Source organism: Choristoneura fumiferana, chromosome Z (assembly GCF_025370935.1).
Source record: "Choristoneura fumiferana chromosome Z, NRCan_CFum_1, whole genome shotgun sequence".
Lineage (NCBI taxonomy): Eukaryota > Metazoa > Arthropoda > Insecta > Lepidoptera > Tortricidae > Choristoneura > Choristoneura fumiferana.
Genome location: NC_133472.1, coordinates 976,033 through 991,649, shown reverse-complemented (window position 1 = coordinate 991,649; position 15,617 = coordinate 976,033). Strand labels below are relative to the sequence as shown.

The following is a 15,617-nucleotide window of genomic DNA, read 5'->3' as shown; positions in this document are numbered from 1 at the left end:
GGTTGTTTTTAAGCATATGTTGTTTTGCCATGAAAGTGATTTTGAAGTTTAGGTATTATGAGACTAAGGTATTTTGAATTTCAGCCATATTAAGATTCCGGTGTTATAAGAAAACAAAATTAGGCATTCTGCAATTTAGATATTTTGAGACCAAGAAGTTTTGAGATCTGGGAATATTGATAAAAAGGTAAAATGCAATTTAGAAGTTATAAGCCCAAAGCTTCACTTCAGTGCCGGTGCTGGGCCGGCTCATGGTAAATAAAACAGCCGATGTCTTGCAAATTGGCTTTCAATTGTTTAAGCGTAAACCAGAAGCCACAAGGCTGTCGAACACACGTGCAATCACAATCGTTTTCACCACTTCACTCCATCACACGGTAAAAGACGGGGATAGAAAAAGATGGTGAATGCGGTAGCGAAACAGCGCGTTAGACAATGAGGGTTTTCCGACAGGCTTTTTTGCAGGTGGTAGGACCTTGTGCAAGCTCCGCCCGGATTGCTACCACCATCTTGCTTGCTAATCCTGTCGTGAAGCAGCAGTGCTTGCACTGTTGTGTTTCGGCGTGGAGAGTAAGACAGCCGGTGAAATTACTGTCACTATCCCATCTTAGGCCTCTAGGTTGGCAACGCATCTGCAATCCCCCTGGTGTTGCAGGTGTCTATGGGCGGTGGTGATCTCTTACCATCAGGAGACACACTTGCTCGTTTGCCATCCAGTCGAATAAAAAAAAGGGCGAGTAATAAATAACGCTAGATGGCGTTAGTAACGTGAGGTCCGTTTGACGTTTCAGTCTTGCTTGCGATTGGCTCATTTAGTTGTTTATCCAATCACAAACATGGCGCAAACGTCAAACGAATCTCACGATACTAACGCCATCTAGCGATATTTATTTGTCGCCTGTCGGAAAGCCTTCATTCGGCCTTTGTACGGCAGCGGGTCGGGAGCGCATCAGGCCGGGAGTGCGGCGGATCTTTTTAAGTGGTTGTATACACCGTGTTTTTTTTTTTATATCCGTTAACTTCGGCAGAGGACTATAATTAACTTACGAATTACCTGATAACATATCAGAGATTTTTGTGATGTTTGTTTGGTTTTTGTTTTTTTTTTTGAGTATATATAAGTATTTGTTAATTTAATGACAGCGTTTAGTTTAATTTTGTTTATTGTTTCATTGTTTTTTTTTTATAATTTGACATGTATTGCTATCTGACATTAAATATTGCCATTACTTGATAACTAGCTTTTCAATAAAAAAAAACTATCTTTTTTTCTTGCATATAACAGCTTCACATTCATTGTGAATTGTTAAATTATAAAATAAACAAATTTGACAAGTGACATCGACGTGACACATAAGAGAGGCGCCAAAAAAAACCACATTTAAATTTCTTTTGCTAAATATATGTGAATTAAACACGGATTAGTTGTGAACTCTGAAAAAAAAAATCATAAATTAAAAGACCTTTACGCTGTTTTACTGCTAATAATTAATTATCTTAACACTTGGTTATCTTTAAAACAGTAAGTTAGCCCACTAGTGTCTTAGAGAAATTAACTTCATTTGGCCTGTACATTGTCCCCTTAAAGTTAGCGGATATCAAAAATAACACGGTGTATAAACGTGACTTCGCCAGCGAGCGCTGGTCGGGTCGTTCCCGGGTGCCGCGGTGCGATGTTCATATACATACAGCCACGTAAATAGGCCTGCTGTGGTCCCGATTCGAACCACTCCCGACCCGCAGTCCGATATGGTTTACGCTTGAATACTAACTATTTAGCTGCTACGCACTAACAGGACTGGTTGCACTAACATATAGTACATTGCTATTTATTACTAGCAACACTGAAAGATTCCTCCTTTCCTTCTAGTAAGGTTCGGCCGAGACTGCTTTTTTAATCTCGGCCGAGACCGAGACGCAAAAAAAAAAGTCAAAGTCAAAGTCTAAGTTTTTATTTGCATAAAATGTGGTACAAATTGGTTCTTAGCATATTACGTAGTCGCACACATTTTGCCAACTATTGGCACGCAAACAGAGAGGTTAAGTGCTACACTAGGCAGGGCATGCTCTATACTATACAAAAATAATCAGGAAACATATATTACTTAACCATGTCATACTCAATAGAGAATATACAGGGTGGATTTCGACGAGGGACCTTTGCAGAGATATTGCGTCGTTTGAGTGATACACAGTCGATTTATAATGTTTAGATACTTAAACAAAGTAAAAAAAAAATATTCAAAATTCACTCATTTTTAACTATGGTGATAACCCTATATTGCATTTGCACATAACGGCAAGATGGCTAGATTAAGAATCGCCGTCGGGAAAACTCGGGATATTTCGTTATTTCCGAGAGTTGTTGTCATCGTACTGATGTAAAAATGACACATAAAAGTGAATGTCAATGTCATGTTATGTCATGTGAGTTATTTGTTGTGGTTAGAATTATTAATTAACTAAGAAATTACATAAATACTCCAGAGACAATCACCTCTGCAAATCCTGCAACGATTTTTTTAGCGTTGCACGCAGACCTAAGAATGGACAAATGGCAACACATTAACGTAATATCCTGACGTCTAAAGATTGTTTACAAGTAAGAACATTGACCCAGCCACCTGTTTAGGGTTGGCACAAAGTAGTTTTTGGTATGAATGTTTAAAAGGCTATAACTTGAAAACGGTAACATATATTTCCATAGTTTCTATGGGGGAAATATAGTGCTAAGGTTGAACTATCTGCCAGTTCCGCAAAGGTCCCTCGTCGAAATCCACCCTGTATAAAAAAGAAATAATAAATTAAAATAGTCAAAACATTCGTCGAAAGGATTACAAATAATAATTAACACAATAACACAAATTACACAATTAGGTACACCAGTTTAGATTTGAACAATGTTAATTTAATTTTTCCATCAATGAATTGGATTTATACACAATAATATTCATTGGATGTCACAAAATTCAGATACCGTATAAATCGCAACCTAATGTCAAATTCGATTCTTAAAATAATCAAAATATTCATCAACAGAATAAAAACATTCTTGAATAAGCCATTTTTTAAATCTTTTCTTAAATAAAGTAAGTGGCAGATTTCTAACATTTTCATGCAAAAGTACATTTTTTGGCTGTAGGTCGTAATATTTTACATGGCTAGGAATGCCCATACTCAATAATATTAGCGTTTCGCAAGTTACTCTTGTTAGCTGGTGTCAGTAAGTTGCAAGTACCAGACGCACGAGTCCGGGCGAGGCGACCAATCAAAATCCCAAGGAAAGCTTGTGTCGCCGCGGAGTCCCGGTGGCGGCCGAGAAACTCGGCTATTTTGGGCCGAGACCGAGACCGACATCTCGGCCCGAGTTTTGGCCGAGATTTGACGAAACCGTCAACATTTCTAGAACCGTCTTTTACATACATACGGAGCTCAGTCCCTGGGTTTAGGATCGTAGAACATATTTAAGATCACTTTGATCAAAGTCTATGCTCGCGAAACGTACATTTCCCTAGGCTGCCTGTCCTGGAGTGGAGCGAGGCAGCGGAGCGATGAGTGAGATAAAAAAACACCAATAGAATTGCATAAAATCTCCGCTCTTCTTCAGTGGACGGGGAGTTGGTAATTATCTTGATAATTCTTACAAATCGGATCGGTGGGATCCGGATATCCGGCGGGAGCGGGATCGGAGCGAGGATGCGAAGAGAGAAAGAGAAGCGGGAAAGCGGGGAGGAGAAGCCAGATAGATAATGATTTAGTTAGATTTCAATATTTAATACACCAATTGACGTTGTTTTGTTTACATTTAGTTAAACAACTATCCAAACCGAGTATAGGGAAAGTATTTTAAAACGCATCGCAGATATTCAACGCGAAATAAAACAGAGGGCCTACTCCGTAAATCGAAGTTCGTATTGTACAGTCCCTCTCGCTCTCGTATTAAATAGTATAAGCGTCAGTGGGACGGAACGACACGAACTGCGATTTTCTAATTTCGGCGTAGCCCCGCAGCTTGCTAACGTTCGCAATCGCATTCACCATCTCTATCTCCCCTTGTCTTATACCGTGTCACAGTAGAAAGGAATGGTGAAAATGATTGTGATTGCGAGCGTTACAAACGTTAGACAATACGGCCTCTAGTCTTAAAAGATAATACAGACCATTTATTTCGTAATAAACAGCTTACAGCGGCAACATTCCCGGAGCGTTACAACTTAGGGATCTTTAAAAAACGAGCCTACCAATTCCTTAAAGGGTCGGCAACGCACCTGTGATTCCCCTCGTGTTGCGGGTGTCCATGGGCGACGGTGATCGCTCTCGAGGAGAGGGGGGTCGTAAATACAAAATAATTGCTTGACATAGGAAACTCCCTGATTGTCATTGAATTAAAAACAGGTTTATTTACGCACGCACTGCTTCTCTGCACTAGCGCTTCGAAAACTTTTACCGAGTCACCGATATTTGGCTGTCCTCTCTGCAACAGGGTTGTACTATGCGCCTGTATAAAGTTCGCTTGACAATGTGTTACAGTTATAGTGCATTACGGTTTTCCATCGTTTATTGTCGGGAAGCTGTGTTTTTTTATTTTGATAGTTATGAATGAAAGTTTCAATCGTTTGATAGGTACAAGGCACTTGTCTCACCGCCAGCGAGGAAACGATTGGCTATCGACTATTTTCTCGCTCAAGAAACGAACAAAAGATATAAGATCCTGTGTGAGTAAAAGAGACATATATATTAATAGTTGATCGCTGGCTTCACACTGTCGGCGAGAACTCGCTCTTACATCTTTTGTCGCAGCGACAAGAGCTATAAAACTCGCTGAGCTATAGATACTCGCTCAGCGATGTCAGCTTGGCGGCCGCCCCGCACGAGCGAGTCAAGTGAAGCGAGTAATCGCCCGTCGCACGCGAACACTCGCTTACAGCCGAGCGACAAAACTACACTCGCTTCTCGCTGCTCACCACTCGTTCCTAGTTACTCGCTCTGCTCGCTTCTCGCTCATCGTCGGTGGTGGGACAAGTGCCTTTGGCTTCCTCTGCAACAGGGCTGTAAAATGCGCCTGTATAAAGTTCGCTTGACAATGTGTTACAGATATAGTGCATTATGGTTTCCATCGTTTATTGTCGGGAAACCCGCACAGCTGTATTTTTTATTTTTTCATCACACTTGCTCGTAAACAGTGTCGTAACATGCAGGCTACCTTAGTTGCAACCCCCAAATAAAACCCTCGACCTTAATTGCTTGTCATGAAACCCGTGGTCGGTAAATGAGTCATTGCGCGTACACATTTTCTTGTCATGAAGCCCAAGGTCGGTCAATGAGTCAGTGCCCGTACTGATGGCGCTGCTGCAGGACTACATGGACCACATGCACACGCACGTTGCGGCGCATGCCGAGGGAGGGGGAGGTTGAGGGCGACGCTGCCAAGAGCACAGCCTAAGGTATCGCCAATATTTGGAACAATTATATTTTTTCTTTTACAAATATAAAATTTTACTTGCAAAATGTGATGAAAAACTTTGTATGTCGCACGGCGGTACTAGAATTACGAACATCGACTCATTAAAGCCCTCAGTCTTCGACTTCGGGCTTCTAATAGACTCTCGTTCGTAATTCCTTATTTACCGCCCTTAAGACACAATGTACTATTGATAGTTACGAAAAAGTCCATCATTTAATAGGTACAAATAATTGATTGACACTTCGGATGCCGTCGTGTTTCGATTCACATCCGACTTTTCCCGATGGATAGCCATAATGCACTATTAATAGCAACTGTAGTGTTGTTTATTGAGAAAAATACAGACGAAGTTTTTTTAAGTGTTAGAATCCATAACCATTCGAACTCCATAACCTAACCAACAAAGTTGAAAACCCCCCGACATTGTCACTTCAACGTACTTCGTTTTCTAGTTTTTTTTATCGTACAACGGCAAAAAGAATCTCCGATGGACAGAGCTCTATTTAAAAAAAAACTAACATTGTTTTCGAAATCTTTCAAATAAAAGATTTCTTTTATTATTTTATTTCGTATTGAGTTTTTTTTTCTAACATCGATATTAAGTTTTTTTTAATATCTATATTACAGTACTGGTGTAACGAGGGTTACCGCGTAAGAATTCGCCGCTAGAGTTGCTAGTGTAGCGAGAGGTTTCCGAAATGTCCAAGCTCACTGTTTTTGGGTGAGCCACGCGGGGTATAGAATAATTTTGTTAATATTTTGCAATACCTGACATTAGTTATGGCAAATATGCGTAACGGGGCAATGAATGTCTGCGTTTTGAGACAGTTTAGTCTTTCAGAAACCTTTGTCCTCGCTTTTTTCCGAACAAAACGAGACTACGCAACACTGTGGTATGCTCGATATTTTCATGGCAAGGTTTTAAGGTATTATGATTTAAAAAGTAAATTGTTTTCACGCCCATATTAACAAACTAACCACTATACTTCAGGCAGGACCTTAGTCTACAGTGGCGCCAACTGGTGAGCGGGAAAACGGTAGCCCTCACTGTGGCAACATTTGTGTGCAATGAACTGTCAAGTTGGTTCGCCTAATTCTGGACTCGAGTATAGTGTGAACTGCATGCAAGACTCTCAAATACGGTATTTGACAACTCCTGAATTTGCCATATCTTAATATTATTATGAAAATATAAATAAACAGAGTGTTTAGCGAAGAGAAAACTTAAAATCGGTTGAAAATTGGATTTATAGTGATTTTTTGAAAAATCAATTTCTCTTTCTCAAACGCTTTTCTCTATGCAACAAGTATGGCGGTACTGGCGTGTGACGTCACATGCCAGTATGTGTTTCTCTGTCTTATCTTGAATTTCAAACTCTCATAACGTTGTTATTTGTAACGGTAGCTTAAAATTGTTTCTCTATTCGATAACAGGCATTGTGTAGTTTTAATTTATATAACATATACGAAATAGTCAAATACCGTATTGCGGCGCTCGATTGACCATTACAAACTCGGGTTTGCGGCCTCGCGATGTAATGCACGTTCACGATTTTTCTCTCAAGTCTAAACTCGGCTTTACACATTCAAAGGCAACTCCGGTAATAAGTGTGTTGTACAGTTAGGCATCCAGCGGGAGGGGACGACGGCTCGGAGGCCACGTGTCCCGAGAGGAAGTCCGGGATCATGGCCCAGTGCGAATGCGAAACGCCCAGCAACGTTTACGCTTCGCCGAAAGATCTAGATGGTGAGATTGTTTATTATATTGGATGAGACGTTATGTTTTTTTTTTTATTCGACTAGATGGCAAACGAGCAAGGGGGTCTCCTTGAAGGTAAGAGATCACCACGCCCATAAAATATCTGTAACACCAAGGGTATTGCAGATGCGTTGCCAACCTAGAGGCCTAAGATGGGATACCTCAAGTGCCAGTAATTTCACCGGCTGTCTTACTCTCCCACGCCGAAAGACAACAGTGCAAACACTGCTGCTTCACGGCGGATTAGCGAGCAAGATGGTGGTAGCAATACGGGCGGACTTTGCACAAGGTCCGGTTTGACGACCGGGTGGCCAAGCGGTTAGAGAACCTGACTACGAAGCTTGAGGTCCTGGGTTCATATTTGCATGAATAATACGAATGTTTGTTCTCGGTCTTGGATGTTTAATATGTATTTAAGTATGTATTTATCTATATAAGTATGTTATCCGTTGCCTGAATCCATAGTACAAACTTTGCTTACTTTGGGACTATACTTAATTTTTTTTAGCATTAGAAAGAAGGTAAGCGATCTTGACGTGTCTTTTTATTGAAAAACACTTTTTAAAAATAAGTCACAGCAAACATGTAACATTTAGCAAGGACATATGATCATTTACATGCTTTTGGTATCATAAGTAATAGTAACTGTTTTTTTTTTAAAACGTTTTTCAATAAAAAGACTCGTCAAGATTGTTTACCTTATTTCTAATGCTAAAAAAACGATGTCAAGTATCCCACCATCATCATCTCACCTATATACGTCCCACTGCTGGGCACGGGCCTCCTCTCAGAATTAGAGGGCTTGGGCAGTAGTTCCCACGCGGGCCCAGTGCGGATTGGGAACTTCACACACACCGTTGAATTGCTTCGCAGGTTTGTAAGGTTTCCTCCCGATGGTTTTCCTTCACCGCAAAGCTCGTGGTAAATTTGAAATGTAATTCCGCACATGAATTTCGAAAAACTCAGAGGTGCGAGCCGGGGGTTTGAACCCGCGATCCTCTGCTTGAGAGGCCATAGGTCAAACCACTCGGCCACCACGGCCCCACGTATCCCATGATATTTTTTAATTAGGGTCCCGGAGTCAAAATGGCAAAAACGGAACCCTTATAGTTTCGTCAAGTCTGTCTGTCTGTCTGTCCGTCCGTCCGATGTCAGCAGACATTTTACTCGAAAACTACAAGACTTATATCAATGATATTTGGAGTACAGATGTCTTGTCAAAGCTGCTATTTAGTATTGTAGTTAAATTATAAAAATAAATATTTATAGGGGGAGGGGGGGGGGCACCCCATACACGTCGCAGAAATTGAAATCAACGTGTGGCACATAGTTCGACAGCTCTTTTGAAATGATAGTTTTAGGTTTCTCAAAAACTTTGTTAAGTGAAGATTTCTGGAAATATTCGCTCCTGCCTGAAGTAGCGACATTTGATAACATAGAAACGCTTCATTTGATACTAAGTGTCAACAGCTCGGCGGAGCTAAAAATGAACATTATTCCTCTCATATATCTCACGAGCGCCTTGTTCCAGAGCCGGTGTTCTGCCAAGCGATCGAGCTGGTGGACGGTGTGCGGGTCGGGTGCTCTCACGGCGCGGCCCGCGGGCCGGCCGGGTACGCGCCGCTGGTGCGCAGCGGCCCGCGGGCGCCCTACATACTGGCGTGCGGGTCGCACCGCGAACAGCTGCGGAGGCATCTGTGCTGCGCCGCTTGCGGACTGTTCTGCTCGCAGGTACGTGGGACTGTTGACGGCGCGGTCCTGGCGGGGATCAGGCTGGGAAAGGGTCTTGAGTGTTGACAGACAGACAGACGTACCAGATTGGAATAGGCTAGTTGACCCTTTTTAGGGTTCCGGGCCAAAATGGAAAAAACGGAACCCTTATAGTTTCGCCATGTCTGTCTGTCTGTCTGTCTGTCCGTCCGCGGTTTGCTCAGACTATCAATGCTAGTAAGCTGTAATTTTGCACGGATATATAAGTAAACTATGCCGACAAAATTGTACAGTTAAAATTAAAAAAAAATTTTTTTAGGGTACCTCCCATAGACGTAAATTGGGGGTGATTTTTTTTCTCATCCAACCTTATAGTGTGGGGTATCTTTGGATAGGTATTTAATAATAGGTAAACCATTAGGGGTTTGCTAAGAAGATTTTTCGATTCAGTGATTTGTTTGCGCAGTATTCAACTTTAAAGTGCAAATTTCATAAGAATCGAAGCGTCCCCCCCCCCCCCTCTAAAATCTAAACCGGTGGGTGGAAAAATTTGAAAAAATTCAGGATGGTAGTAAATATATCAAACTTTCAAGGAAAACTATAACGGCTAAGTTTGCTTGAGAATTATTAGTAGTTTATGAGTAAATAGCAGCCTAGGGTATAAAATATACCTAAACTTGGAAGATTCCGTATAAAATACGAAATCCTTAGAAAAATATTACTTATTTTTTTCGTAATGGCTACGGAACCCTATTTTGGGCGTGTCCGACACGCTCTTGGCCGGTTTTTTAAATTAGGTGGGGCTTAAATTGTTAATTATTGTCTAATTAAAGGAAAAAAATACTTATTTTTTTTTAGGACCGAGAAGACTCATAAACTTCATTTTAAAAGTTATATTTTTGTAAACTGCCGAAAACGCTGTCGGCCATCTTAGTCTATGGATTATCTGTGGTGTCACGTCATAAAACTCGAAAACAAAAATTTGTCAATTTTGACATAATATTTATTATTATATTCTTGTGAATGTGAAAACGAAAACTTCGATATTTTTCATTATAAACCATCACTTCCGTCAGTTTATATGAAAAATATAGTAATTATTATTATCGTTATGAAGAACACATCAATTAAGACCCAGGAAAATTATGGGTTAGAGTGTCCAGTGAAATAAATATAATATGCGAAACACATGGGTGTAACTTGTAATTCATTTTTAATTTAAAGTGGCCAGTTATTTAATGGTGGCGAGTAATTGATAATTTACCCTATTCCGACTTTCACTTGTTGTGACTAAATTGGTTAACGATATTTTAACTGCGTTTTGGCACTAGTGCATACCTTTCCAGTGGCCAGTAATGACGATTTACCCTATTCTGACTTTCACTTGTTGTGACCTAAATTGGTTAACGTATTTTGACTGAGTTTTTCACTAGTGCATACCTTTTCCAGTGGCCAGTGATTGATGGTGGCCAGTAATTAAATAAATAAATATAAATATCACGGGACAATTCACACCAATTGACCTAGTCCCAAAGTAAGCTTAGCAAAGCTTGTGTTATGGGTACTAAGCAACGGATAAATATAATTATATAGATAGATACATACTTAAATTTCATATTAAACACCCAAGACCCGAGAACAAACATTCGTATTTTTCATACAAATATTTGCCCCGTCACGGGAATCGAACCCGGGACCTCAAGCTTCGTAGTCAGGTTCTCTAACCACTAGGCCATCTCGTCGTCTGAATTAACGATTTAGTAATTGACGATTTACCCTATTCTGACTTTCACTTGTTATTACCTAAATTGGTTAAACGATATTTTGACTGAGTTATTCACTAGTGCATACCTTTACCAGGGCACATTCTACCGCTGCAGCCAGAACCACTTGTTCCACGTGGAGTGCGGCATCCCAAGTGAGACGCGCCAGCGGCCCGGCTGCCCGCACTGCGGCGTGTACACGTACCGATGGCAGCCGGTCAACTGCGACTGCCAAAAGTGCGCGTACTCATGAAGTGTACCAACAAACGGGTGTCCTCCCGACCAGCGGGTGCAGTGGTGAGTACAATATCTAGTGCACAACATAATCACCTGCACCAGTGTCTGGCAACAGAATGGCATAAGGCGAATGGCGATAAATATGTTCTTAAGGCTGACCAGATTCGATTTGTGGCATTCGAACATGGCGCATGTAGACAGTATCTAATTTTGTTATTTCTGTTTCTTTGGCTAGTTGAAGTATAATTTTGATAGTGTATTATGCGGCGATTAACCTTAACAGTGAACAGTGATCACGAAATTCGATATTGTCATTTTTTAATGCGCAAGTTGTCTCCGCGTGTCTTCTGGAACTTTACTATCAAAATGCAAAAACTACAATCACCGTACAACGCCCCCCTCAAAGATAGTTTACTTTGACACTGGCGAAATTTTCCTATTAATTAGGACAGAAAAGCCATATCTTAAAAGAGAAGAAGAAGAAAGGCTGATCAGAATTATAAAAAACCTTGCCATATTGTGGATAACCAATAGAACTAATTTCTTGCACTGGTAACACTAAATTCAAATGCCATCTTATTGCTGTCAAAGTTTAATGTTGCTTACGCGTGGTATTTTAGTGTTATTTTGAGTTTTTGTGCGTTAAAATGCCGAAGATTATCCATAGCCTTGGAAGGAAAATAATTCACAATGCATAAAGTATTAAAAAAAGTCGTGAGGGATTTGAAAATATTCCTTTTAATTAACATCATCGACACTGTTGTCAATGTGACTGGTAGGTACCGTATAGTAAGTGTAAAGAATGTTGCAATATGAAACGTAGAAGTGCTGCCCTCGCAATCAGATTTTTTATATTCCTGGTCAGCCTTTACGCGGACGGAGTCACGGGCGACAGCTAGTTTATCATATTTTTAGCCTTGTCTAGCTTTAGAGAACTTCTGGAAATTTTGAGGCCCTCCCGAGGCTGAGTGCCCGGGTGGGTTGCCCTGCCTCATCCGCCCCACTGGTTAAATCTTTTATTCCCAGCACACCAGCCTACCTGAGCTTCTCGACGATCGACCCGGCCGTGCTAGAGCAGGAACCTATCATACCGCCGTCGCTGTTGCCGTCCCTCTCGGTCGACCTGGAGAGTCTCCGCGGGCGCGCGGTCGGCGACGCGCGCGACGCGAGCGCGCTGTGCGAGGCGATACAGAGCGGCGCGCCGCCCAATGAACTGTTACCACTCATCGGTGAGTCACTTTATCCTTTTTTTTCGCTTTTTAGTAGAAAATAAAAAATAGTAGATTATTGTCGTGGCATGAAGTATGAAATTGCTGGCTGAGTATGAGTATATATAGTATATTTTGCTGGCGGTTTATTTCCATCAAAAACAACACAAGCGTTTCAGACCCAATAAAAGTCCGGAGTTTCAACAAAAATAACTGATACCGGCTTATTACTATGGCTGTTTTTAACTTTTTAAAAAGTTTGAGACCCGACGATAATGGCATTTGTATGTGACATTGTTGTCGAGTGTAGCGACATTGCAGGATGTTTTTAACTTATTCATTTTTCGCTGATCATAATCGATGCACTTCGCCTTCTGATATGTAAAAAATAATGTAAATTTTTTGTGAAAAATATTTTTTCACTTCTCATGCTCGTAAAGTTCTTGTTTATGCTGGTTATAGGCGACATAAAGTGACTTTTGATGCTCTAGTGCATATAGTAAAATCTTCGTCTAAGACCAAGGCAATCAGGTGTTAACAGTCACAAGCAAAAAAGTTTCTATATTTTTTTTTTTAATCTCTCATTTGTATAAAACTAAAAATCGACCATATAGATCAATATAAATTAATAAAGTCAAAGTCAAAGTCAAAATATCTTTATTCAATTTAGGCTATAACAAGCACTTATGAATGTCAAAAAAAATCTACCACCGGTTCGGAAAAACCTCTGCTGAGAAGAATCCGGCAAGAAACTCAACGAGGTATATATATTTTTTTAAAACAGATTTACAATATTATTAAATGATATATATACATCACAAGTATTTAACACAACTTTATTTTTAACACAGTAGGTTCAATAAAACTAATTATTTATAATTATATTATCAATGCACGAAAAATGAAAGGTACCTATTAAGTAAACAATGTTTCCTCTGTTGTTACTTCATCTCCTCGCAATATAAGTGAAAAGCGGAGTGTAAAACTCGAGCATTAAACCCTTTTCCCCCTCGACGCGTCTATCAACCCTCGCCTCGCCTCGTTGTACAATGTACTATTGTTACAGTGTCCTGCCCGGATATAAACGAGCCGGTGACGCGTTACGGCGGCACGGTCGCGCACGCGGCGGCGCGGCGCGGGCACCTGGCCGCATTGTACCTGGCGCAGTACGCAGGCGCGAGCATCGACGCGTGCGACGCGGCCGCGCTGACGCCGCTCATGCGGGCCGTCAGGGGTGAGTGAACCTTGTTACTGAGACACCGCTGTTTGTCTGTCCGTCACAAGGCTCTTCTTCTCTTATAAAATATGGCTTTTCTGTCCTAATTAATAGGACAATTCCGCCAGTGTCAAAGTAAACTCTCTTTGAGAGGCACGTTGTACGGTGGTTGTAGTTTTTGCAACTTGACTGTCAAATTCCAGAAACCACGCGGAGACAACTTGCGCATTAAAAAATGTCAGACACGAGAGCAATATAGAATTTTGTGATCACTTTTAAGGTTAATCGCCGCATAAAACACTATCAAAATTATACTTCAACTAGCCAAAGAAGCAGAAACAGCAAAATTAGATATTGTCTACATCCGCCATGTTCGAATGCTACAAATCGAATCCCACAAGGCTCTATCTCTTGAGTCGTAATAGTTAGACAGTTGAAATTTACACAGATTGTGTATTACTGTGGCCGCTATAGGAACGAATACTAAAAACAGAATATAATGAACATTTAAGGGGGGCTCCCATACAACAAACGTGATTGTTTTGCCTTATTTTGCTTGATATTAATAACGGCAACAGGTGACGCTTGAAATATTTACAGAATACTTAGTTGTATAATCACTTAAAAAAATAATTTAATTAAAATAAAATGAATATTTATGGGGGCCTCCCATACAACAGACTTGATTTTTTTGCCGTTTTTTTTAGCTCACGTCTAATGTTGTTTAGATAATGGTACGGGACCCTCGGTGCGCGAGTCCGACTCGCACTTTCCCGGTTTTTTATTATATAAGATGGGGCAAACGATATTTATATTAGATCGATAAAAAATAAACGATCTACCCGTCGAACTTCAATTAATTATTTTTTAATTTTGTCAATGACTTGCAGCGAATACTATACAAGTGCCCCTGACCATTGGATTTTAAATGCTAGGTTCCATTCCACTCCAACAACTGAGTAACTTTTTGTAACATTTACAAATAACTCATTTCTCTTTTACAGCGCTCTCAAAGAAGAACGCGCCTAAGGTTAAATCGAGCGACTCCGATCAAGAGATGGACGTTGACCCCGAGAGCGATAAGGAAGACGACGACAAGGAGTGCGAGGGGGACGGCGCTAGCGACGAAGACCTGCTCAAAGTGATACGGTACCTGGTAGCGGCTGGGTGCGACGTTAATATACCCGTAAGTATCAAAGCCGAGGCCTCTCATTTCTAGGCAGTAGTACGTCATCATCATCATCATCATCATCAGCCTATGTTCGTCCACTGCTGGACATAGGCCTCTCCCATGGCACGCCACTGAGCACGATCCTCGGCTACTCTCATCCAGCTCTTGCCAGCCGCCCTGCGAAGATCATCGCTCCACCGAGTCTGAGGACGTCCTACGCTACGTTTGCCGATCCGTGGTCTCCACTCAAGAACTCGTCTACCCCAACGGTTATCGGTTCTTCAGTAGTACGTACAGTTTGATTAATTTACAGTTTAACACGAGTGTGGGTTTATGAAACTAGGCGTGGCCGAGTTGGAGCCGTAATGGTCATTACGATACAGCCGTGTTCATAATAGAATCCAATGTCGTAATGCTGGTCATTACCTATGGTTTTTGAACGCATAATTGAGAATTTACTATATGGGTGTAGATAAAATGTTTAAAATCCTTGAATGTACCCAATATGGCAGCTGAAGTTTGTTTACATTTCGTTATTTACTCCAAACCAAGTATAGTAAGATTTGACCGGTTTTAATCTGTATATTACCAGGGTCCAGAAGGCATGACGGCGCTCCACACTGCGGCCCGCTACGGGCACGTGGCCGCGTGCGAAGCCCTGCTGGGCGGCGCGCGGGCCCAGGTAGACCCGCGGGACCACGGCGGGTGGACGCCGCTCGTGTGGGCCGCGGAGCACCAGCGACCCTTGGCTGTCAGGTAAAATATTTAATTTAGAGTTAATGCAGGGCATTCTCAATGGTTCGCGGAACACATGATTTCATATATGGATATAGATAATATATTGTATGCAATTGTACGTAATTAGGCCTTAAAACACTCATGCGACCCACACTCGTGTTTTAAGGACCCCTTTTACGATACAGTTGCATAATAGTATTTTATGCATCTGTATCGTAATAGGGGTCCTTAAAACACGAGTGTGGGCTTATGAAACGAGGCGTAGCCGAGACTCATAATAGGGTCACATGAGTGTTTTAAGGCCTAATTACGTACAGTTGCATACAATATTTTATCTATATCCATATATTA

The 15,617-nt window shown here is 41.1% G+C and overlaps 1 protein-coding gene across 1 annotated transcript in view; it reads left to right on the top strand.

Moving 5' to 3' along the window:
- The window catches only part of LOC141440478 (histone-lysine N-methyltransferase EHMT2-like), a 32,225-nt gene that overhangs the window by 4,027 nt on the left and 12,581 nt on the right, over positions 1 to 15,617 (top strand). The window contains 9 exon segments of the mRNA XM_074105000.1: positions 7,090 to 7,211; positions 8,755 to 8,954; positions 10,794 to 10,926; positions 10,929 to 10,971; positions 10,973 to 10,993; positions 11,960 to 12,162; positions 13,208 to 13,375; positions 14,362 to 14,543; positions 15,121 to 15,284. Coding sequence (XP_073961101.1) covers positions 7,090 to 7,211; positions 8,755 to 8,954; positions 10,794 to 10,926; positions 10,929 to 10,971; positions 10,973 to 10,993; positions 11,960 to 12,162; positions 13,208 to 13,375; positions 14,362 to 14,543; positions 15,121 to 15,284 — 1,236 coding nt within the window.